The 26,525-nt window shown below is 41.4% G+C and overlaps 1 protein-coding gene across 4 annotated transcripts; it reads right to left on the reverse strand.

Moving 5' to 3' along the window:
* Positions 1-676: 676 nt before the first annotated feature.
* Positions 677-25,474, reverse strand: usp47 (ubiquitin specific peptidase 47). 4 transcript variants are annotated; one of them, XM_026167981.1, is made up of 29 exons: positions 25,155-25,474; positions 22,055-22,111; positions 20,082-20,276; positions 18,076-18,192; positions 13,809-13,962; positions 13,620-13,716; positions 13,382-13,527; positions 13,175-13,254; positions 10,940-11,089; positions 10,619-10,714; positions 10,375-10,527; positions 9,722-9,880; positions 9,246-9,377; positions 8,971-9,047; positions 8,438-8,493; positions 7,841-7,953; positions 7,639-7,740; positions 7,243-7,450; positions 6,924-7,039; positions 6,685-6,804; positions 5,735-6,536; positions 5,335-5,510; positions 5,169-5,249; positions 4,962-5,077; positions 4,733-4,851; positions 4,258-4,388; positions 4,104-4,151; positions 3,889-4,019; positions 677-2,262 (listed from the first exon to the last, which is right to left on the reverse strand). In XM_026167981.1, exons 1-29 carry the CDS (start codon positions 25,197-25,199, stop codon positions 2,088-2,090), a joined length of 4,152 nt encoding a protein of 1,383 aa, XP_026023766.1. In that variant the 5' UTR covers positions 25,200-25,474; the 3' UTR covers positions 677-2,087. The 4 variants fall into 4 exon arrangements, with proteins under 4 accessions (XP_026023766.1, XP_026023775.1, XP_026023783.1 ...); XM_026167990.1 differs by lacking the exon at positions 22,055-22,111 and having other exon boundaries at positions 25,155-25,473; XM_026167998.1 differs by lacking the exons at positions 22,055-22,111; positions 25,155-25,474 and adding an exon at positions 24,161-24,220.
* Between the last annotated feature and the right edge of the window lie 1,051 nt (positions 25,475-26,525).

Consider the following 26,525-nt stretch of genomic DNA (forward strand, 5'->3'; position numbering starts at 1 on the left):
CTGGAACTACCCTGATCAGATATCAGGATGATCATTAAAGATTGACCAGAATGCAGACTCCATTTGAAAGTACTCAGTAAGACCGAGCAACGTTTTATACATTATATATTCCATAATATAAAAGAAGTGTGATATCCCAGTACGGGTTTGTGTTTTGGTAAACTCTTCCAAATCACCACTCAGGGTACTCTAACACCTTTTCCTCCCACAAAAATGTTTAAGTCCGTGTGGACGAGCTGCACCATCTCGGTTGTGTGGCACGGTGGTGCTGTGGTTAGCATAGCATAAGCATAGGCCCTGGGTTAAAATCCAAGAGTTGCATGTTCTCCAGCTTCCTTACATAATTAGCCGTAGGTGACTGAGCGTGAATGGTGGCCTGTCACTCCAAGTATCACACGTCTCGCACTATAACAGCTGGGGTAGTCTCCACCATGACCATGAATTTGATAAGATGAAGAAAATGGGTGGATTTTCTGCAGTGTAGAGGTTGACAAATTCACCTTACAGGGTTTGAGAGTAAGTGACAAACCCAGCCTCAAGGGGTCACAGTGCAGCAGGAAGGGCATCCAGTGTAAATTTTTATAAAGAAAAAAAAAATGTGTCAAGCTGGAAGTACAGCTAGTATAACATCCTAACGTGTTTTTATGAATTGGTTAGCAGTAAGAGAAAACTGCAGTTCTGAAAAAAGCACTTTAATTCATTTCTAAAATCATCTTAAACTATTTCCACACAGGATCTGAAATCTCAAAGAAATAAACAACAACAACAAAAAAAAGGTTCTCTTCTGATATTGGCATTTCTACAGTGAATAGCTGGTGGCAGCATCAGAGGCCCGGAAAGGAGGCCGTGATGCTGAGCTTTAGTCCTCAGAGCAGTTGCACAGGCAGACTGAGTCCAGCAGGCTTTCTACACCCGCTGGTGTCAGTCTATCAAGCAGCAGCAGGTAGAAGCGCCAAAAATCCAACCTCTGACTCTTGCCCAACACCCAGAGAGAGCTCTCTCCTCTCACACCACACACACACACGTGGATGACACGAGACATGTACTGCAAGTTTCACATGGTGCAAGAAACAGATAAAGATATCAAATTTCTAAATTAAAGGTTAATGCAGACAACAGATGAGTGCCTGGTGCTTCACAAGACCTCTCTAAATGATTAAGTCTGAAGCAAAATAATAATTTACAAACAAACAACAAAACAAGGAGATTCTTAACATCGTCTACTTGGTTTTGTTTTATTATATTAAGTTTTAAAAAGGACTGATAGCCTATGTATCACTACATCTAGTGGAAGTGATGTGACAGAGGCAGAGCTCCTATAAAGCACATAGAGCAGCAGTAAAGACAACCCATATCAACACGTTACTCTGGCATTATAGGAGCATTAGAGGAGAAACAACTTTAGTTTACAATTTATTAATTGTTGCTTTTTCAATTCATCAATTCTTGAGAATGAATGGTTTCTCAATTTGTCAGGCAGTCTGAGTGAGTGAGGTTTGTCTCGGCAGAAGAGGTGAGACTGAGGAAGGCTGGATAAGTCGTTTTTTTTTGTTTTGTTTTTAATTTAAAGGAAGATGTTCAACGTAAGATGATTCAGATTGATTTCTCCAACAAAGTGGTGCTCAGAAAGTGTGAGCACATGGATTTACAAGACGGCCACGGATGAATCATAATCAACACTATTGTCCAAAACACGGAGATGAACACACAGTGACGGGGAGGACAGTGAAAGAGCCTGATGTAAAAGTAGACTGGAGCCTTGAATAGTCAGGATGGATGCCTCCCAGACCGGTTTCACAGTCCTAGACTCTCCGCATCCATCCCTGAAGCTTTCACTTTTAATTGATTTGTCTATACAGCATCCAAATAGCTTTTGTACTTCCCTTTAATCTTTACAGTACAATACACTATAGTGCACAATAGGGTTTCTGAGCCTGGAGCTCAGGGTGGAGGGTGAGAGCACATAATCCTCACAGCGCTGCTCGATTTCAAGTCACTGTCGGGCCCGACATTCAGAGTCCCGCAGCCTGGATGCTCTGCTGCAGCACCCAGGCAAAACAAATAACCCACGAGTGTTTCTCCACGCCTCAGTCCTGCCCTGGGTCCTTTGCAGGGCCGCCGTCCAGGTAGATCTTGAGGGCCTTCTCTTTGCGTGGCGAGTAACTGACACGGTGTCCGGTTTTAAGCAGACGGCTGCTTTCCTTCTTCATTAGCTCGTTGCGCTCATCCTCTGACAACTCCAGAGGTTCTTCTGTGCTGTCCCTGCGCAGACAAAAGAGCACAAAAACATTGATGGAGGTCACAAATACTCCTAATATAATAAGATCATTAGAAGAACTCCATGGATGTCGCCATGTTTTAAAATTTTAAGGGAATAATGAATGAATGAAAAAAAAAAAAAAAAGAAAACATGTAAACTGAACTGAAACTTGAAGTCTTTTTTTTTAAGCTTAGTAGCTGCTTTCTTTAAAATATCTCTACTACTAGATACAGTTTTACAATTAAAGCCTGGATTACAACATAATTGGTTCAGAACATAGTAAGAAAGCTCAAATCTGCACTTGTACCACTGCCTTTTCAGTCATTAAAGAGTCAGTGATGGAAATCAGACCTGTCAGCACTGACCTCATGCGGTCTCATTTATTAGCTGCATTGATTTGTGATTAAAAAAAATTTTTTTTACCATCACAGCAAAGACAGATACAACTACCTGTACCTATGTCCACATTATAGGCAGAAAATTACATAAAAAAAAAAAGATTAATTACTTAATATACATTCACTAGCCACTTTATTAGGTACACTTTCCACCCCACTTTGCCTTCCTAACTGCCTTAATTCTTCATGCAGTAGATTCTACAAAGTGCTGAAAGATTCCTCAGATTTTGGTCAATACTGATATGACAGCATTAAAAAGCTGCTGCAAATTTGTCAGCCATGATATGCGCTAAGAAAATATCCCCACATCATCGCATCACCACCAAAAGTTCAGTTTTGGTGAGCATGTAGCCTTCTAGTGTCATTTGACATGCTGCATTTTTCTCACACGCTCTCATGATTACCTTGGTGTTGGTTGCAACATGTAGTCATTTGAGTTATTGTTGCCTTCCTACAAGTTTTAGCATCAACAAGCTATTTTTGAACTTGAGAAACTGGATATTTTAAATTTTCTCAGGCCATCCCTTTGTAAACTTAAAGAGATGGTTGTAAAACAAATAAATCCCAGATCAGTTTCAGACAAGTCTGTTTGGCTCCAACAATCACATCATATTGAAATCACGCTTAAATCACTGTTCTCCATTCTCTGTTTGACCTTCACCAGACCATTATCTTCACTGTGTCTACCATAGCCAAAATGACAGAGTTGCTTACATGTAATTGGCTGATTAGATATTTGCGTAAACGAGCACGTGAATAGGTGTAACTAATGAAGTGGCCAGGGATTGTATTTAAGTTTCAATCCTAAACTGAGACCCTCTTGACTGAAAACATTTACTGATTCATTTGTGGTATTAAATGTATAAATATGAGAAGTCAAAAGCTAGGGGAAAAACCTAAAAAACAACAATGCTTCTAATGCAACAATATCATGTTTTATTCATTACTGAGTCAAAGCCAACCTGTAAAGCCATGTGTATAGTTTGCGTACATTTGTACTTTATATTAGATATTGAGATTAGGTGTTCAAATATTAAAGTTGTCTCTAATTCATATTAGATGCCAAAAATTCAACTCACATAAACATATTGAGTTTTTAATAGTCCGAGCGAATGCATGACTTATGACTTCTACTACAGTCCTCTCTGTTCATGAAATGATTTCACAAAAATACCAAAGACACAAACGCTGTACTTGAATGTGGACTTGTCCCAGTTTGGTTTTTTTTACCTGTAGAAGACCACCGCCCCATCATCACAGATGTAAAGAGGCCACACATTAAGGGTTGACACCTTGGGGTTCCAGTCTAAATCCTGATGGATTTCCAACACAGAAATATCACAAGGAAATGTCCCCCTACCCTGCAGAGACCAGATAGCAGTGTCATCAATACAAACATATTAGAAAAATCGGGTCCCAGGTTTCAGGTAATTACATCCACCTACCTTTGCAAACTCCAGGTTTTCCAATGGAATACCACTGATTTCACTAAGCTGCCAACAGAATAAAAACATTAGACACAGGAATACAACAGTTTCCCTCAGCTAAACACTGAACACAAGCTATGAGTAAAACACATTTGTCATGCAGCAGACAAACCTTCTCCTTGAGTTCCTCCACACTGCTGCTCTCCAGAATCACTTCCTGAAAAGGCCCCAGCTTCATTGTAGACGGGCTCCATCTCCGAGTCAGAACGGCCAACTGTGACATTGATTTCATCTTCTCTGGTTCTGAGAAACATTAGAGGCTGTGGATCAATCAACTGCACTTTAAATGAAACTTCAGTGAAAACAAATTTTCCTTCACTCTAGAACCAAATACACGTCATTTATTAATCTGTCTCCATGTGGCGTTTCACAGCATGTTAACAATTCAACAATCTGTTTTTTGAGCCCCTGGAAACAGATGATTTAATGTTTGTTTTCTGTACCTTAAAGGAAATTATTTACTATACCTTTAAAGAAAAAGTTTATATTATTAGAACAGAACAAAACTAAAATAAGGTAGTTGAGGTACCCAAAGAAAAACCGCATAGTGAAGCAATGTTTAAAAGAAAGTGAAAAACACAAGTTACCATCAAGGACTTCAAGGAAAACCTCCCAGTTGGACGAAATGCTGATGTCTTCCTCATAAACGTGGTAATCCAAAAACACTGTGCCCGGATTCTTCCACGTCTTTTTCCTGAGGCGAACCCTGACCACACAGAGATAAATAGATACATGCTGTTTTGTACACATGTTCATTTTACCTGAAGGGAAACTGTATCAACAGTCCTCTGAACTATGCAAAGCAAAGAATCTTACCTGTCAATGCTGAGGTCAAGTTTACACTGCTCTTTTAACTGAGGAAGCAGCTCCTCTTTAGACTGTCTGACAGTCATAGCCTTGGCAAACACCGTGTCCACTAGGAACTTGCAGGGCTGAGAAAACACCACAATTAATATATTTTATAACATAATGCTGTGCAGCTGTACAACAGTGTATGAGTAAGAAAAGTCTGTCAGTTCTTACCTCTGGTTCATTGACTAGTAGTTGATACACTTTCACTCTGTATTCACCCTTTTTAAGGGCTCTGCCTAGTCGAATGGTTATCTATGGATAGTGGCACAGTCTTTGTTGAGATATTTCCTTACTCTCAAGCAAACGACTTTAATCAAAGTAATACGTTTAAACTGACCTTATTATCGTCAGAGAACGATGAGAGTGTCTCGTTGAGCCGTACACTCTCAAACTCCTGGTTGTTGGCATACACCCTAAACACCTTGAACTGGGTCGAGGTGACGCCGACGTAGGGCTCCAAGTTCAGCTTAAATGCTGCTAATGTTATTCTCTTGTCCACATGAACCACCAAACCTGATGTAGATCACAAGAAACATCAATGTACCTTTTCTTTCCTTTTAAAAAAAAAAAAAAAAAAAAAAAGATATACGTCAAGGATGCAAAACAGGTAAAGAATGTTTGCAATCCTCCCCCTTGAATGGAAGTAATTGCCCGTACCTGATTTTAAATGTAATTAAAACATAAATATACTAGCTATGGATGACAACTGCTTTTAAATGCATAATAAAAGTTTGTACATTTTTGTGAATTCCACGAGGCATCATCCTGAGAACAAGGCTCTGCTCTGAAGTACAGGTACTGGGCCTCTGCCTTGCTCTTTCCATTGTCGTCATATTCGCTGTCAGTTCCAGAGTCTTCCTCTGCAGTGTCCCAGGTCTCTTTTTTGCCCTCGTGGGCTTTGGAGCGCCGGCTACTCGTGATGCTGTGCGAGTCCAGGCCATTGGCCAGCTGGATTGGGCCGCTGTCTGCGTTACACAGCGTGTCACTGCTGTGACTGGAGCTCAGGATGTCACTGTCCACCGAGCTGGTGCTGCGGTCATTGTTCACTTCTGAGTCCGACCGCTCCTCACAGGCAAAGTGGTTCTCAGGGTCAGAGGAGGCGCCGCCGCTACCCGCAGACGTGGCCCTGATCCGATTCTCTAACTCTCTGTTGTCTGCAGCCACGCAGAGAGAAGAGTTTGAGTCCGCCTCTTGGGTTGGGGATTCGATATGTTCAAAGTCGCTGGCGTCAGAGCTTTTCTGGCTGTCACTGGTGCTGGAGCCCTGCTGCTGCTGCAGAGACAGATTCTTTAACTTTTCTGTGCTCTCCTCCAGGATAGCCTCTACAGATTTCCTGTTACCCTTTGCCCCCTCAGAGAGCACATCAGAGTCACTTCCTACTTTTTGGAAAAGAGTTCTGTTTGCCAAGGTACCAGGAGACTGCTCTGGTAGTAAGACTAACAGGCGGATCGTATTCCCGTGCCGATCCAACAGTTTCCACAAGAGCGAGTCAGTGAAAGGAACCTGATGATCGGTCAACTCAGAGCTCTCAACGAAAACCTGGTGAAAAACAATGGCCAACAAACAAATTAGCAAATTTCATGTAATAATAACATATATAATAAGACTTTGTGAAATTTAAAACAAGACTGAAACACAATAACGCACAAGACAGAACAACTGTCAAAGTTAGAAGAAAACAAGAGACCTTGTTGCTCCTGAAGAATCCCTCAGCCTTCAGTGTCTTGTTTGGGACATAGAGAAGCCGGAGGTCATTATAGCAGCGCTCCAGAACCACACGCATGGTCTCTGCAGAAAGCCCTGTAGCCTGGAAAGAAATGCACACAAAAACAGGCTTACATTAATATAACAGACACCACTATATTTGACAGTTTCCTGGGTAAATGGTTAAAACAAAACACTGTGAAGAGGCTAAGAGTAAGAAACCTGTGCAATAAGCTGTTTGAATTCAGTGATCGTCTGGTTCAAGTACGCCCGAACGCTGACGGGAGACGCGATGGTCTCGCTCTTCAGATTAACAACATGAACCTTCACCATCACCTCTGTGAACAAAAGAAGAATCATAAACACACCCACGCAGATAAACAGCAACTAAGTTGCTTGATACACACACGTACACCTGTCACCGGTGTGTATTTGTTTCTGATCATCACAGTTTGTCTGTTCAGACTCTGGCAACTCAGCTTTTATCATCCTGAAAACAGCACTATGTACAACAAGCAGTCAACAGTAGAAGATTACCGACCTCCAGGTTTGTAAGGCTGGAACACTTGATCTGGCCTGCGGGTTTCTAGAAGCAAGTCAAACATGTATGAAGACTTGACTCCTCCAAGGAGGAGGCCCATTGGTGTGTCCTCCTCTCCTTCATAAGAGCGCTCCAGGTACTCATGGAACTCATCATATTTTACCAAGCGACAGCAGTCCAGAGGGACAACTCCCTCAAGCTCCATCATCTGACATACAGAACACCCATTAAAGAAATTAGCAGCAAGTTTTGAAATCCAAACTCTAAAGTGAGTTTCTTTTCTTTTGCTATAATCACAGTAATGCTGTGTTGCAAAGTTAATGGAAGAAAGAAAATTGAATGCACCAAATGTCTTTCAAGATTCCTCCAAAAGTAACTGAAACAAATCTAACAAACCTTGTAGGCCATTTCTGTTGCTTCTCTGAGAGTTTTGTCTTTGTGCACTTCCAACTTGCTCTCCATCATCATCTTCACAGGATGCATGCAGAAGAGCTTGATCTAAAAAGTAAAGAGCATAAGACTACCAAAAAAAAAAAAGAAAAAAAGAGAGAGACAGGGTATTAAATTATCCTTATAAATTAGGCAAACAGCCCAGCACCTTGCAAGTGTTGCGTTCAATCTCCCTCTGTCTCTTTTCTTGCTCTTCAGACTCTTTCTCCTTTTGAACCAAACGCTTTATGTGGTCTGGGAAGTCCTCCACGGCTAAAAACTCTGCAGACAATTCAGAGATTACACATTAAATCCAGTGGCATGAGGAAAACTACAGAGCTCAGGGTATGTATCAGAGTATGAAAAATGGGAAAATTATGACCACAAGACAAAGGCAAGAGGGCAAGCTGGTTCCTTTGCAACTGGTGCAACACAAAGTTTAAAAATAAGTTGCAAATACAGGCAAAAGCCTGGACAAGTTTAGTTCAGATGGATGGCAGATAGGGCACAGTGGAAACTTGTGTAAAGGATCTTCTTACGTGTAGTAGGTATCAGAAGACAAGTGAAATTGTTTTATTTAAACACTTTCCTTACAAAAAAACAAGTTAACAAAAGGCCAAACACATTCACTAGGTTACGACGAAAAGATGAAAACCTGTGACTTTTACAGTTTGGGAGTTTTTAATTCAGAAATGTGGAAAAACTGTCATTCTTGCTCTAATTTTTACATTTTCCTTAGCAAGACTTAATTGAATGAATTTCTTACTTGCATTCCTTGAAGGATCTTTCAGTCTATAAATCAGCATATATGCGTTTGTAGAGCTGTTGGGAAGGTAAGAGGAAGGAGAAAACTATTACTTCAATAAAAACAAAATTACAAACACAAACGGGGGGAAAATAAAAGGTTTCACATTTAGAAACAGATGTGAATAACAAGATAAACACCATTCGTTTTCCAAAGTCAGTGTATTGGAAGCATTTGATGTGAGGGAGTCCTCTATCACAAAGTCAGCGACTCCTGGAAAAAACGTGCATTCCCTGACCAGTCGGAAAGTGGCTGCTGCCAGCCACAAGGTGAAACAAATCGCATGGAGATACACGGTGCTGCTTGAAAATCATCTCAAGATTGCTTTCTGCACAATATGATCGACCAAAGCAATGACATGGAGGTTTTTGGTACAGCACGAGCCTCCAGCAATCACTCACCACCTAGCCAAGAAATAGACATTTTTTCCCTGGGGCCAACTGGGGGTTGCCAACTGGTCTCAAGGCCTGTGACTGCTGTGGAACACAACTGACCTTGCAAAGGCACCGGAGAAATAGCCTCTGCTCCCTGAGGATCCCCCATATGTTTTCCTGATATCATCCTGGGTGATCTGTTTGACAAAAATGAACACAATGAAACAAAAAAAAACTATTCAACAGAGGTTACCACAATGACAATAAGCAGCATTTTAAATGGCAGTTGCAGTTGGCAGTTTTTTTTTTGGTCTAGTATATAGAAATGGCAAGCACTGCCTGACATTTACTTTCAGTAGGAAGCCAAAACGTGTCACTCAAGAGCAGAGACTGACCTTGCTAACGTGCTGATCGTTGAAACTGTACCACTGGCCATCACTGAAGGACTTGATACAGGCATAATAGTGCCCGCCCGCAGCGCTCCCAGAATGGACCATAACAGAAAACAGCTCAAAGGTCAGCAAACTCTGAGAAGAAATAGGGGAACACTGTTCAGTTAAAACAAATAATTGTGTTGCAGATTTCACTGTCGACATACTATATTTTTAGAGATACACACGTTCCCATATTTTGCCACTTTAAAGCAAAAATAGAGAATAATCACACATCTTTAGAACACTGTAAATAAAAGACGAATTTATATATTTAACAAGAACAGAGAAGTATAACATTTTTAGCTGACACTTGCAGAATAACAATCCCTCTTATCACTACACCGTTGGCAAATCAGGTACTTCCTTTTAATCTGTTGTCAGATACATTCTCACGTACAAACCAAGCACACCAAATCCATCTAAGTGAGGATGATCACCTTTGGCTTCAACACCCTCTCTGTGCTGCTGGTGCTGTCCAAGCAGATGCCCTCATCCACACAATCATCGGTGGAAAAATCGTTGCTCATCTGGTCGCTGTGGCAACTGCCTTCATTCTCTGCTCCGCTGTCAGTGCAGCTCTCGGTCTGAGGGGACTTCTACAGAGTAGGCAATTTGAAAAACAACACCAGAGTTAAAGGTGAATTCAAAAGATCAATTAGAAAAGAACTAATCCAGCGTAGAAATGTAGGACATTAAGAAACCAGCAAGCTGGTTAACATCTCAGTTGGTCAACATACACAAACCATGGTTTATGGCTGACTGAAGCCTGTCATGGCAGGACACAGCACAAGATTACACACAGGGCACCTTGACCCTCAACACTTGGAAAAATGTTTTTGTGGACTGATGAAACTAAGGTTGCACTGTTTGGGAAAAACATACAGCCCTACAATGAAGGCACCACATGATAACACAAAACCCATAATCCTAAGGTGATGCAGAGGGAGCGTCACTGGTTCTGCTTTGCTTCCTCCTTTAGCAGTCATAAAGGAGAAAATGAATTCCAAAATTGATTAAAAGGCATCCCATAGGATGAATCCAAATCAGTAATGACAATGACAGAGGCAGGTAAATTCAATGGTGCTCTCACCTCATCTTCCACATCAATAAATGGACTCATGTCAAGTTCCTCTGGGAAGGTCATGCGGTCATTAAGTTTGATGCGATGCATAGTGGTGTAGTCGAAATCAAACCTTTTCAACTGTAATGTCAGCAGGTAAGGAAAGTGCAGAAATCTCAGCCCCTGCGTGCGATGTCAGAAAATGAGAAGAGACATTAGCAAAACACTGTACTCTCTAATCATGACTTCCATGTTACATTTTTAGTATACTTACCTTACGGGCATCACATTTCTTTTTACAGCGTTCACAGAAATACTGGTTGGGCCCATCGAGTGTTTCTGGTTGTATGAATGCCTGTAATGCTTCCTCCTGTGGCATCAAAAAATAAATAAATAAATAAATAAAATAAAATAAATCATATCATGTAAATCAAATCAATTTAGAATAACAATTTAATATCAAATAGTTTGAAACTGTACCAAGTACTGAATTTAAAGTAACCTTTAAGCAACACTGAATTGCAAAGAGTTAATAAATGTTAAGTGCTGCTGTGATAAAGTATATGCTTAGAAGAACAAAGGGTGAGAAACACACCACACTGCCATAGGCTTGGCTGGCTCCAAAGGGTCTGATCACAAGAGGGATGTCCAGGTAAGTATCAATCCTCCAGCTCTCATAGCCACACTCCAGACAACGGACATAATCCTTCAGCTTTCCCTGGTACAACTGGTTGATCAGGTCAGCCTGAAGATAGGGAGAGAACAGTCAGGTTTCTCTGCCACATTTTACTTTAAAGAAAAATCAACTCAGGATACAAAATGGTCTGCTACCAATTCGCAACATTAGCTGTGAGACAATTTCTCTCTACTTCTGGAGAAGCAAGTGCTGACAGCAAAATGTAGTGGGATACAGAATAATTCTACTTGTGTTTAGATTTGTTTCCCATAAACCTTCCTTTACCATACAACTCCGTCGGCAACTGCATATGAAAGTTTCTCAGGATAATAAAACACAACAGACAACAACAGGCCAAGGAGAGTATTTCTTTTTAGTCAGTTGCCATCTGTAGCTTTCTCCAGACAGCTGAAATGGCAGACACTGGACGAACCAGCGTAACTGTTAACACTGCACAACAAGCCCTCAACTTATCAGTCAGAGAAAGAAAAAAAATACTCAAAACAGAGAGTAACAGAAACCTAAAGTAAAGAAAGAATGAACCCAAGAGCTGCAGGAATGATTTTTATTTGATTAAAAACTTTGCTCTGGAACAAAAAAAATGTATGTCATTATTTATAAAAGTCATTAGGTATTAATTCTGGTCATGATGGTTTTGTCCCATTATTGAATCAAGAATCAATCAAACCATTTAGAAACGGTAAAAACACTTGTGTTGTATATTTAATATAAGTCTTTTCTACTGAGATTAATAAATATGGACCAAGATAGTTTTGCATTTTTTCATTAGTTTGGTTTCCTGAGAGAATTTGTTCATTTTCATTTGTTTAATTATTTTATTTATTGCCCCAAAACATTAAATGTTAGTTTTTTTTATTAGTTTCAGTCTTTTCCTGTTCTATACTTCTTAAATTGCACATTCTGATAAAGAGTCACATGGACATCCCAGTCTCTATAAACTGCACCATAGCCTCATTTTGCTGTGTTAACAAATTTATTCAAACTAATCCATCCATCCATCCTCCATTTATCATCTTCTTGGATTCGACACTGTAAGCAAAGGTGGCCCGACTTCCGTCTTTTCAGGCATCTCTTTCAACTCATCCAGGGAGAAAAAAAAAGCATCCCCAAGCCAGCAAAGAGATGCAATCTCTCCAGCGTGGCCTCCTGGTAGGAATTACCCTAAACACCTCACCTAGGAGGTACCCAGGAGGTATTCCCAGTCTGATGCCCAAACCACCTCAATTAGCTCCTTTTGATGAAGGAGAAGCATTTCTATTTCGAGTTCCTCACTCTACAGGTGAGAGTAAGATCGCAGATCTACCAGTAAATTGACAGCTTCTCTGTCATTCTCAGCTCTCTTCTCCACAACATATCGGTACAGCCTCCAAATCATCACCACACCAATCCGTCTCCCCTCATTCATGAATGAGATCCCAAGGCACTTCTCCACTGGGGGCAGCAATTTCCCTCCAACCACCCACCTTGGGCATTCTACTTTTTTCCAGCTGTCCAAACTGAGACTTAACCATTTTGTGTATCTTTTAAATACATTTTCGTTAATTTTGCAGGTACTTTCTTTTAATTAAAATGTGTTTACAAGCCAATTCCTAGTTTTTAGTTTAGTTTTAGTTAAGTATAATAACCATGTTAGGATGCCAAAATGGAATTTAATGCAATCATCACTTATGGTTCACATGGCACATGTAGACTGGGGGAAAACTTAACTGTTTCCAGATATTTATGAATATATAAACTAAAGATTAGTAGAAGAAGAAAACTGGAGCTTGAAAGAAAAAATGTATAGTTTATATATCCTGTCATCAGTTTACTTTCTATGGCTGAAAACTACAAGTAAAAATCCCTTGTGGTATGAGATTTTTTTTTAATTTAATTTTTTTAAATAGCATTCACATGTACTTATGCTTGCGTTTACAGACCACATGGCTGCGCATTCGTACACTGGTCTAAGTGTTTGCCGTTTATAGCCTATTCCCGAGATAAGAAAAAGCTAACCCCAGGGCTTACTGGCACATTTCACTTTTTCCACAGTAGGCCTTTTGTTCCCATTCTGGGGGGAGCCTGAGCCTGGATGCAGATTTTTTTTTTGTTGTTGTTGTTAATAGTCTGAGAAAACTACTTGTTTTCTCCTACCTGCTCTGTTTGCTTCCACTTCTGCTCCAGGGCATCGAACATGACCCTGCACAGCTCCTGGACGTCATGTTGTTGCCAAGCTAAAAGCAAAAGCACAAAGAAAGAAAAAGTATAATTAAGTGTACAGACAGAGGCACATGGTCTTGTCCTCCATGAACATGCAAACCAGCCATGTGAGCCTACTCACAGGCAAGTACATAAGCTCACCCTCACTGCTGTCCCAGCCAAAGCTTCGCGTCACATCAGTAGTCTCAATTGCCCGTTTCTTACTAGTTTGCAACAGAACAAACAGTCTTTGCAGCTGGTAGGGAATACTGGTGACAGGATCCTCCTCTTGCTCCTCAAACTCCCAACTGAAGTCGAACAGCAGATATTTGAGAAATCTAAATCTATTATATGTGACAAGAGAATTTTCACAAAGTGATCCATAACCATGATTTCTTACTTGTAGAGTGCATTCCTAAACTCTGGGGTCATGAACAATGTTTGCAGCAGACTGTTCAAATAGCAAGTCATCGCTTGGTTGACCAAGCCCACATAACCTGTAAAGGCAGCAAGAGACAAGTAGTAAGTGATCGGTTGGAGATGTATAAAAGGAAAGGTGTCACATATTCAACATGTAACCAAACCTCACCCGTCTCAGACTTGCTAAGGATGGACGAGTAAGAGTAAGATGGACTGCTGTAGTCACCACTGCAGCCAGGAGTCCCATCTCTCAGTAGGGGTCCAATAAATCGTTCCTGGGAACTGTCATCTAGTCCACTGCTATCTGCTGTTCCTGACTCATCCTACAAACACAAACATGCCTTGTAATAACATCTTTCGTTCCCTTTCAGTCGATTCACTCGGTAAGTATGGGATATCGCGCCCTCGCGTGTCCTGGCTGAAGAAACCTTTATTCACGCCTTGAAGGCAGATGACGTGTGATGACACGCGCGCGGCCCCGCCTGCACATATAGCCGCTGTCATCACAGTCATCCCTCAGTTCTTACGCTCTTCACCTCGCTGAGAACACCTCTGCTGAGTTGGGCTAGCTAGCTGCTGCTAGTTAGCTCCGTTGTCTGCCGACTTGAACTTAGCTTAACTGCCCCTGTTGGTGTTAGCCTCCGCCGCGCAGTTGGTGTGTAGGCTGCCCGCGGAGCGCTAATTTCGAGTTTATCCTGTGCAGTGTTTCGCTTTGCGTTTTGGAATGGACTCCAAACCTAGCGAGCAAAGCAGAAATCTTCTGTGCGCCCCTGTCCTCAGGGATGCGGTTTCTCTTTGCACGATAGCGACCAGCACAATGCCTGCCCTGTCTACCTTGGGATCGTCAGCGCTCTCCTAGCGTGAACGGAGCCCGAAGCCTGTGCACTTTGCCGCCAGCTCCGGCGCTCAACCCTGGAAAGACAGGTGACGTTTGTGGAAAAAGTGCTGGGACGCTCAGCTGTCGCACGGCATGACCCTCTCCTTTCCGAGTCCGAAGACGAGGATTTTCCGGTCGATGTCCCCGCAATTAGCTGGGCTGACCACATGGAATACGTTGACGGGTTAGCTGATGACGAGCCGGAACCATGCAGGAGCGATGACGGGCTTCAGCCTGGGTTGAAGCCCGCCAGCGCTCCCCAGGAAGACGATGACGTGCTGGACATCAGCCTGGACATCCATGGTTTGTCGGACGATGAGCAGGAGAGCGCATTGTCGGCCCAATGTGTCGCCGCTGCCGCACCGGTCGGCCACGATGACACCTCTCTTTTCTCCCTGTTTTGCCGTGCTGCTGAGAAGCTGCAGGTGGACTGGCCCTCTCCTCCGCCAGCTCAGAAGCCGTCGCGGTTCGCGGGTTTTTTCCTCCCACTGGAGCCCGCAACGGCCAAAAACTGCCTTCCCATGTTCCCAGACTTTCTCTGCAAGCTAACAGCATCATGGGACAAACCTCTGTCTACCAACGTCACTGTGCCTGGCTATGGACAGTACATGGAATTGGACGGCGCCAAGGGGGCTGGCTTAGCTAACCCACCCCCTATGGAGTCATCTCTGGCTGCTTATCTGTCCCGTCCCCACTCTGTTCGAGTGGAGAAGGGGTCCAGCAGCAGGGAGACGCTGCTTTTACCCCTCTGTTGCCGCACAAGAGGTGCCGCTTAAGTTCTGTTCAGGTTGTCAGCCCCAGAAGGCGCTGCACTTTCCTAACACTGTCTCCCAAGCACAAAACCCCTGCACACAAAATGCCTCAGGTAACTCCCTGTTCAGGTGTGTTAAATGTTCAGGTGACCACATCGAGTGTTCCCGCTGTTTTTCATTGTTGTGCCCCAGAAAAGGTGCCTCCAACAAAATGTATGAATGTACATGTTTCCATGTTACAATCAATAAAGAGTGTTGTTTATTCTCAAACAATCACAAATGCTCAGCCTGCAGGCAGAATGAGCCAGGTCAGGCAGGTGATGCAGTCCCCTGCAGACACACTGGGGGGCGACAACGCCCCGCCGACGGTGCTGCAGGTCAGCCAGCTGGCTGCTCACTTCCCTCAGTGGTGCGCTTGCGCCCCCTCTCCGTGGGTGCTGCGAACCGTTGCCATGGGTTACCGGTTGCAGTTCCAGGTCAAGCCACCATGATACTCAGAGAGGAAATAAAGGCGCTATTGCAGAAAAGAGCAATACGAGTGGTCCCCGCTTCGGAGACAGACAAAGGTTGGTACAGCCGTTATTTTGTTGTTCCGAAAAAAGGGGGAGGGCTTCGTCCCATCCTCGACCTGCGAGTCTTGAACACGTATCTACGAACGTACAGGTTCAAGATGCTAACACTCAGACAGCTCTTGAATGCGGTTGGCCCGGGAGATTGGTTTGCAACAATCGATCTAACAGATGCTTATTTTCATGTGGCTATACACCCGAAACACAGGCAGTTTCTGAAGTTTGCATTCAAGGGCGTAGCCTACGAATACCTAGTGCTGCCGTTCGGGGTGTCGCTCGCTCCTTGCACCTTTACGAAATATGCCGAGGCAGCACTAGCGCCCCGGAGCGAGAGGCATCCGCATCTTAGCCTACCTAGACGACTGGGCTCTCGTAGCTTGCTCCAGAGAGCAGGCGGAGACATAGCTGTCGCTGGTTCTGTCACACATTCAGACACTGGGGTTCTCTGTGAACTTTTAAAAGAGCTTGCTAATCCAGAGTCAGCAGATTACTTTTCTTGGTTTGGAAATATGCTCGCTTTCCAGCCGCGCACATTTGTCGGAGCACAGAGTGGCCGCGTTTCATCGCTGCCTCGCTCAGTTTCAGCTGGGACACAGACTGCGTTTCCAGACGATATTAAGCTTGTTGGGCATGATGGCATCTATGATCGCCGTAGTGCCACTTGGACTGTTAAAAATGAGAGCGTTTCAACGCTGGACTCTCTCTCACCGTTTGTGTGCATCGCGTCACCTCCGTCTTGCATGCTAGCTCTCCGTCCTTGAGGGAGCCCATGCTGTTTCGCAAGGTGTCCACAGATGCTTCCCTAAGAGGGTGGGGAGCGCTGTGCGAGTGTGCATCAGTGAGAGGGATCTGGTCCGCAGCCCAGCGCCAGCTGCACATCAACCACTTAGAGCTGTTAGCAGTGTTCTTAGCTCTAAAGCATTTCCGTCCAGTCCTGGAGGGCCAGCATGTCTTAGTCAGGACGGACAATTCAACAGTGGTATCTTACATAAAGAGGCAGGGAGGAACACGCTCTCTTCCCCTGTTGAAGCTGCGCACCAATGGCCAGACGTGCTCCTGTATGCATTTCCCCCAGTGGAAATGATATCTCCAGTTCTAGAGAGAGTGCGTCGGCATTCCCTCTCTCTGATTCTAGTGGCCCCTTGGTGGCCCACAAGGTCGTGGTATGCAGAGATAATCAGCCTGCTAGCAGCGAGTCTTTGGCAGCTTCCTCTCCGCAGGGATCTCCTCTCTCAGGCGGGAGGAAAAGTGTTTCATCCGCGCCCAGACCTGTGGCGCCTTCATGCTTACCTGCTGAGAGGTTAAACTTGATTGCTAAGGGTTTGCCACCTAGTGTGATAGCGACAATTCAGAGCGCTAGGGATTCATGTACTAGAGGCTTGTACGCTTACAAATGGCGAGCCTTCGAGCAATGGTACCAGGACTGCCACACGCTTCCATTTCAGTGCTCTATTGTGGATGTTTTGACATTCCTGCAGGAGCTGCTGGATAAGGGCCTTTCATTTTCGACAATTAAGGTTTATTTAGCCGCTATATCTGCTTGTCATATTGGCTTTAACGGGGTGACACTAGGTGCACATCCCCTCGCCATACGTTTTCTGAAAGGAGTTCGCCGGCTGAGGCCCGTGCTTAAGTCCAGTGTCCCTGCTTGGGACTTGTCTTTGGTGCTGGAGGCCCTTTGTAGCCCCCCGTTTGAACCCATTCAGTCTGTGGATATGAAATTTCTTTCATATAAGACTGAATTACTTCTCGCTTTGGCAAAGCGAGTGGGTGACCTTCATGCGCTGTCTGTGCATCCCTCCTGCATACAGTTCTCTCCTGATGGCCACAAGGTCATATTGCGTCCAAATGCTGCCTATTTTCCCAAGATCATGCCACAAGGTGGCCCCACTGAGCAGTTTGGCTCGGTGAAGAGCAGCTATCGAACTGAGGGATGACTGTGATGACAGCGGCTATATGTGCAGGCGGGGCCGTGCGTGTGTCATTACACGTCATCTGCCTTAAAGGCGTGAATAAAGGTTTCTTCAGCCAGGACACGCGAGGGCGTGATATCCCATACTTATGTGTTGTACCTCGTTCCTCTCCTTCAGGGAACAGAAGTTACAGACATAACTATTCGTTTCCAGTTAGAGTGTTTAGCGTGTTAGTAGATTCTGTAGGGAAATAATTATAGATTTCTTTTTAAAGATTATTTAAGAAATTATGAATCATTATCTTAATTTATTCTTAAACACTCACAGATGCAATCTGGGGCTGCTCTCCATCTTTATCTGTAAGCTGGAGGAAATTCCTCTTACCACCAGGTTCAAACCCAGACTCTGAGAGGGACATCTCACTGCTATGGTCAAGCGGTGCCTAGAGAAAGCAAATAAACACAATATGAACAGACAAGTTTCACAGAGGTCAACAATGCCTGGACAGCAGTAAACACATGCAATCTTTTTTATTCGATATTTAGTTTAAGCAAAATGTCAACTTAAGTCAACTCAGTCTACTATACATAAAAAGACCTTACAATATTATAAAGACCAAACAAACTACTCCCTTTGCGTAAACAGTGGAGCAGAAAACCTTCCTTTTAGCACCAAGAAAACTTCAGTAGAACCACTCTACGGGCTAGCAGCCATCTGGTTTGAACGGTCAAAGCAGATGGCTGCAGGCTAGCTGTTTACAAACTATAAAGTGGATGAACTCACCGGAAGAGTTAAAGTCCTACTGAATTCATTTTCAGCTAATTCCATGTATTGTTGTTAACAAGGAAAGCCTCTGCAGCCAACATGTGAACAACGCTACCTAGGTTTCTCCGGGCCAAGCTGAGGATGAGCAAGCAAAGTGCTGCAGTGGGAACAAGCAGTGGCTTAATCCACTGACCTACTCAGTGAGATAACAACAGGCAGCACCTGGGCTTTGGCCTGGGTCAGCAACAGGATTAGCATGGGCTCATTTAAGAAAAGGGAATAATGTGTACACACAGATCCAACAGTACAAAACTCATCACTGATTAAACATATTAGGAAAGTCAGTTTTAGTATTTAGTATTTTATTTATTTATTGTCATTGTCAAGAACAATGAAATTGCGTTTGGGGCTTCCATACAACCCAACAACAGTATTTTTACTTGTTTGCATTTTGTAGCAGTTGTAAAATGTAAATTTACATGTAATGACAGGGTACAAAAATCTATTATCAGCTGATGTCGTGGTACTGTCCTAGCAATAAAGAAGGTAAAAGAGCTACATTGTGTCTCAAATGAAACATGCGTGAGAATAAACTATAAACAAAGATTGGGAGCCATTATTATGAATCACATCAACGTTCACCAGAATTAGTCAAGCTACACTCAAGTCACTTTAAAGCTGCTGCCGATATTTTCTTTTTGGCCAACTGGAGGGCAACAGAGGTTGAAAGAAAAAAAAAAGAAAAAGAAAACTGTCACAATAAACCATGATATAAAAGTGTTTTTACCCAACAAACTGCCAGTTTTCTGCATGTTGCACCACTGCCTTTTTTTTTTTCTTTACTTGTTTCATTAAAGCTGTTTTTAGTCAAGTGACAAATGATAAGTAAGACTAATAAGTCTTACTATAATTTCTTATTGACTCATATTTTACCTCTTTTGTTTTAACTCTGTCATTGTACCCAAACAGTAGAGAAGCACTGTGGGATACTTACAATTACCCAAACTGATTTTTTGTGTGTGTCACTGACTGAAAATCAGGTGCAACAGTAAAAGTTAATGAGAGGAGTGAAACTAATTTTGTTTGGTCTGTTTAAACTGATCTCTGGTTCATTTTCCCTTTTGATGTAGTTAGTTGGTGCAGATGCGAGCACAATAATCGCACTCAATGGAGAAGAAGTGACCGTCAGAAGGAGGTGGTTCCTGGTCTGATTTCGAATGAACTCCATCCAGGGAGGCTCATTTATGGTGAGAATGTCAATCAACCCAACTACCACTGCAAGTTTGAGCTAAACATCTTCCTGTAGCGACGTATGCACCAGGGTACCATAGATATCCAGAGACCACAAACTATGGTAGCTTGCCTGCTACACAGTTTTACCCAAGATAAACACTATAAACATGAATGAGTAAATATTCAATGTTATACACTAGTTCCGAACACAGCACCTTAATCCTGCATTTACTTTTATTTCTGCTTTTTCCAGACACATCTGCTAATGTCTGCTGATGCTAAACCCACGTTACTCTCCATAGCAAAACAAAGCTAAACTGATGAATTACTAACCATGTCTTGTGTATTTCCCCATGCAAGTCCAAAAGTGCCATTTACGTATCCTGCTTTGTGAGCGACATCTTCATAAAGTTTGGAGAGGGTGGTGGAAGCAGGCAGGTTGAGAGTCAGCCGTTCGTTCACCGTCTTCGCGCTGGTGATGTCCTGAATTATACACAGCGCTCTGGGCTCCTCGGCTGCATTTTGGATCTGCAAATAAATAAAGAAAAAGATATAAACATTATTTTCTGACTTGTTTGTTTTCCAATGAAGAGCTAAACATTTAAAAAAGAAAAAACAACACAAAAAACAAAAAACGTTAAAGCTGTGCTACAAAGGTCATTAATAACATGCCAGTTAATGCTCGGTTTTGGTTTTGTTGGTTGTAATTTCATGCACAATATTAATTTTTTTTTTTTTTTTTTTTTTTAAAAACACAAAGTACCCTGCTGTGGATTTTCAAAGGATTTCCATTCCCATATTTTCACCACACCTGGATCACCATGTAGTGTATTGAGTCCAACTCACCTTTCTACCAAAGTATAATGGATTCACTAAATCATATCAAATTAATAATATAATTATCGGGCATATATTAGGAAAAGAAGAAGATATTTAAAATGTAAAAATAGATTTTTTCTGTATCTTAAAGGCCACTTTAACACTGGTGCTTTGAGTTATACAGGTTATTATTACAATCGGTATAAAACATGTTTCAAACCTAAACTAAAAGCAATTAAACTAACCACCGTTGGAATATTAGTCTGTTAAAAGCTCTGAGTTTCTCAGTTTTTATATTAAATACTTCCAACAGAATTACTTACTTGCTTTCTTCTTCAAAATTAAAGTTTTGAAAAAAAAACTATAACAAGATAACAAAACAACAAAACTGATGTGGTAGACATGCAGTAATTTGACTTCAAGTATAACAGACTTGCAAAAGTAGCTCTTGTTCTCTTTTTTGCAATTGTGGTTTATCAGGGCTCGATACTGAAACCGCTTTACTGAAACCTCTTTTCAAAAAGTGTTTACGACACATGACTGGCTGATTTTTTCTACACTAAACCTCCCAACACATGACTGGATAAGGTGGGCAGTTGGTTGATTCCGGTGGACAGAACAACCACTTGTCAGATTTCTCCTACATACTCCACAATCTGCTTCAACAACATGCCATGCAATCGCTCACTCATGCTTAATTTTAAAGCAAAAAACAAAAACAAAAATAGTCAGGTGGAACAGGAGTTTCAAGAAGCATTGAGTCATTTCAACTAAACACTCCTCATAGTTTGCTTTGTGACTGGTCTGGTATGTAGTGTTCCCAGTCAGGGACAAATCACCTGCAGACTAAAAGCCAACCTTTCTTAAGAACTTGAGCAGCAAAATCTGGCAGAAAAGGTCACTCACCAAGCAAGAAAAGGTCTAGGCACTGAAGAGTAATGCCAAAGTTTTTTAGTTTAGCTTACTTACCTGTTAAGTATCAAATGAAATAAAACAACTAGGTTAAAATAACATATAAACCCTTTAAAGTTTCAGATACGTTAACTGGGAGTGCAGACTGTAACTGTTACATTTTAAACAGTAAAAGCTGGCAAGTACCACCCCGCCCAAAATGACAAAGTTTTCATTTCTATTACCAGATATTGTTTAGATATTAAAACAACACAAAGCGAATGCACTAAATTATATTTCAGAAAAAGCATTTACCAGTAGATAAAAGTGACACCAATTTATGATTAAAATGCAACACGAAATTATTTAGTTTTCCTGTAAATGTGCACCATGCTAATAAATTATTTGTCTGCTAATCATTATTTAATTCCCTTTCTCTTTGATTATTGAAAAAGGTGGTACTTGTTTAAGCTGGTTTCTAGTTTAACAACATGCGTCGAGCTTTGTTCTAGTATAATAGTCATCATGGCTACTGCTTCATGCATCCATTTACCACCATGCTCGATTGTGTACACACTCTCCTATATCAAACACACCTGAGAAATCCTCTTCATTTCATCAAAAATACTTTGTCTGCAACTCCAAAATACACCCTGATAATATGTGGAGATAGTTGAGGGTGAAGAACAACTTAAAACACATAGAACAAGTAAATTAAGTTGTAAAACATGTCATTTGGTTGGAAAACAATTGAGCTGTTTTCTAAAAACCTACAAATGCAACAATAATAATAATATATATTCAAATAATTGCACTTTTTGCAGCCTTTTTGTATGTGTGATCTTAGCAAAATGTGACTGCCAGCGCCTACAAAGACGCTGCTGCAGCTGACAACACACAAGTGTATTATGAGATTAAAGGTTATTTTTACCATGGATATAATCACATGAAGCTACAGGTACAGCATAACACAGGCAGCATATTACAGAAATATTTTAAAGACACAAAAATTAGACATTTGAAAAATGAGGAAATCAGTACCTATGAACTAATTCAGTAACTACAAATGAAGGTTACTTAAATAAAATATAAAGTCTTCAATGAAATAAACAAAGTGAAATGAATTTAAATCCACATTTCTAGTAAACTTTAACAAGTAACCATGAAGTTAGACTACAGTGATTTTTTTTGGTTCAACTGTTATTGGAGAGCTATGTCAACTGCCAATTTATAAATCATATTTGAGAACTGCACCAAAAAAAAAAAAAAAAAAAAAAAGGAAAAAAAAGACAAGAAAAGGGCTTGGTTGTCAACCTTCATCATTTAAATGCAAGTATTATACCCACTGTTTATTGTATCGGCAAAGGGATCATTGGGACAGTGCTTTTTGTTATAAGTCTACACAGCAGAACTATTAAATACCCCAAGCCATTCACTTAACATTTACCACAGTTGACGTAGAGCTGCATGTGAGTGTCATTACATGAAAGAGGTGGTTAATTAGCCTTTTCTCCTCACTCGTGTTTTATTTAACTCGAAACAACATATAAATAGAGTTCCCTCTGACTTCCTTTATCCCAGGATATCCCACCTCAACTTCCACCTATTCTCAATGCCAGCTGCAGTTTACATTACCTTCACCACAACAGGCCAACATACATCTCAAATATATCTTAATATTTTTATGGTCAGGATGCAAGTTTTAGATGCAAAATACTCTTTAGATCCAAAATGCACAAAGCTGGTTATCGATTCACTAATGAAGGAAGATAGAACTATAATATTTGAAAACTATGAAGATTAAACGCATAATACAGACTAAAAGAACACAGCAGCTGCAGACAAAGCAGCAGTAAGTGATGAAAAGCACTGCACGGCAGTTTAGTATTAAATGTGTGAGCACTTTAAGCACTTTGGCCAACAAGACTGGAGATGAGCTAGCAAATCGGCTAATAAACTTTAGCCAATTTGAAATCAGGATAGAAAGCAAGTAACTGTACAAGTTGACAGCCTCATCAATATCACAGTACATAATGGTCTAGAAAAGCAAATGTTTGATTAAATTAATGTTTAAAACATAGTTGGAAAAAGAAGACTCATTAAAAAAAATTCTAAAACCTATCCTTTCACAAAGATCCAAGGATCTTCCAGGAATGGTGACACTATTTTCCTGAGATTTGATCAGCCAGTGGTTGGTAATTTCATACTTGTTGGTTTTTAATCTGGAATCTCACCTGTTCCCAGCACAAGTAACCATGACGTTATACATCAGTAGGAAGTAAACCGCCTTCACAGTACAAAAGCCCAGGGTACATGGATAAGCAGAAACCCTGCTCCATCGTACATTGCTCAGGCACCAAGGAGGTATAACGGCAAAGAAATAATGGTTACATTATTAACCATTATTAATAATAATGGTTACAGTATTTCTTACTGAAGAAATACTATTTCTTACTGAAAAGCTACAGTCAACCTTATTGTCAAAAGACTTGACTTTACTCCAAAAGGTGTATCATTACTATGCGAGAAAATAGGCTGTAGGCTCGCTTATCAAATAGGGTCCTAATGTTAAATGGACGCCTGACAAATTGCTCTGAGCCCAATATAAAAGAAACAAAGTAAAAACACACCCTTAAAAATAATGGTGTAACGCATTAAATGGATATGACAGCTATGTTAGCAGTACGGTATATGATGTTTACCTTAACCCATCCTGTTAACATGTGAGCTAACATATGAGTAATCAAATCTGACTACCGTCACTGCCGTTGATCAAAGAGACTATTCATTTTATTCCTGTTTGAATAAGAAGGCACTGCTAATGTTTAACTGAGCTCCAAACTAGAAACATAAAAATTCTAAGTAACTTATCTTCAGCAATAAAAGAGGTTATCGACGATGTTAAAAAATAAACAAAGAACGATCAATTTATTCTGAGATAAACGCTAATGTTGTTAAACACATCTATCAGTAGCGTAGCTAGTCAATTCCGCTAACATTAGCGTTAGCTTGTCAATTTGTCTTGCTAGCACTGACGTTTACATTCAAAGTAGAAATTTTACTTAAAAACAACCTGTAAATGATTCCAAGAAGGGTTTGAAATATATATCTGTAAAACTATTGTTTGGGGTCGACGGGGTTTCAGCACTGCTTGCCATTTGCAATTGGTTGGGGAACTTCAAAAACATCTAGATTAGCCGGAGTTGTTGCCACTGATCAGATTTAAGAAGCTAACAGCGCTTGCTAGCTAAATCCCACAAGCTAATGTTATGCTAGTAAGCTAACTGATGTTGACAAATGCCTTCGTTTGACGGGACAACATAATGTCATTAGCAACAATGGAAAAGGTTGGGTATTTTAGTGACCATAAAGCCATGTCTCGAGTCTAAACAGTTAAATGGTAATTATGATAACGCTTTTGCTACCTAAAATGTTCTCCGTCTGAAATGCATCGAAAGTAGCCGCTAACTAACGTTAGCAGATGCGTTAGTTAGCCATGTCATGATAGGCCGTCCAAGTCATATTTGGCTAACTGTTAGCAGCTCAGAGATAGTCAATTAAAGACGGGGTAAGATCGCAAACTTCAAAAGTGCTGCAGAAAGTTTTGCATCATTAATGTGCATGGTCTGTAAAGGTGACAGCTAATGCCCAGAGAGGCTGACTCTCCGACCTGGACACGGTCCATAATAACCTCACCTCTTTGGGTACGAACTGGTTCTCCTCGCTAGGCACCATTTCCATTTGTGCGACAGTTTAGACAAGCATCTATCCGGACAGGGATGTCAGCGAACAAACTTTGCAGCGGTCAACACAAACATTGTTTGTGGTCGGTTTGTTAGAAGTTTGGATGCTTAAATACCAAAATTAAACTTGCCAAAACTTGTAGGCTTATCAAAGTGAAATCGCAACACTCTCGGTTACACTACCCCCAGCACAAAGTGTCGTGCTATAAATGGAGAAAAATGGCCGGTGTTTTTACTCCGCGAGACTTCACTCAGGGAGCTCTGGCGTCACTTTCCATACAGATAAGCGTGCGTGATGCGGACAGGATGACGTCGGCGAGTGTGCGTGTTTTCGCTTGTTTTCGTTAAAGGGCAGAGATGACAGATATACAGTACAAGCGCACAGTTTGTGTATGAGAGAGATGTGTGAATTTAATTTCTACTATGTAATATATTAATTGTCATGTTATTATCAGATTAAGATAAAAATAGCACAAGATGTGCCTACTTTTATGGTTTAATAAATTCAAAACTTTATTGATATTATTTTCACTCTAAATGTAAATGATGGCGTGGGTTTGACTGTAGGCTCATCTGCGCCACTTGGCTTCTAATAATCCTCCCATGTAGAATCTCAAGCCTGTAGCCTGTTGGGCCTAAACTACTAATATAATGAAAGGATTTCACTATACAATTGTGCATACATATATATAATGACATAGTGGGGCATCAGCGTGGTTAGCAGTGGTTCCTTCACAGCAAGAAGGTCCTTGTTTTTTATCCACCAGGCAGCTATGCATTCTTGTATGAGGTTTGCATGTTCAACCAGCTCTCTCCAGGCACTCCAGATTCCTCCCATAGTCCGAAAACATGAATAGAGTTAAGTTAATTTTTTATTCTAAATTGACCCTTGGGGATAAATAAAGTCTTTCTGATTCTGATTCTGTGATTGTGATTCTGCTCCAGATCTCAACCTGAATAAAACCCCAGACCCAGAGATGAAATTAATAATGAGCAGAATCGACAGAATCGAGTTAAGATTACTGATGTGGCCCAGTCCCGTTTTCTCATGTGGCTCCTTGGAAAAATGAACAGCCAACCCCTTTGCTTTGTTCTTATGTTTCTTGTATTTTGCACACCTCTGTTGCTTGTGAAGCTTGCACACAAGAATTTCATGCACATGTGCTGTACCAGTGTACCAGCGCATGTGATGTGACAATAAAAGTGATTTGATTTGATTTGAGCTTGGTGGAGCTCAATGACAACAAAAATCACAAGGTGCACGCTTAGTATACCTGTCTGGGGATGTATTTGGCATGTATAAATTTATGTTTAGTTGAATTAC

This window comes from Astatotilapia calliptera, chromosome 1, assembly GCF_900246225.1.
Source record: "Astatotilapia calliptera chromosome 1, fAstCal1.2, whole genome shotgun sequence".
In the NCBI taxonomy this organism is placed as follows: domain Eukaryota; kingdom Metazoa; phylum Chordata; class Actinopteri; order Cichliformes; family Cichlidae; genus Astatotilapia; species Astatotilapia calliptera.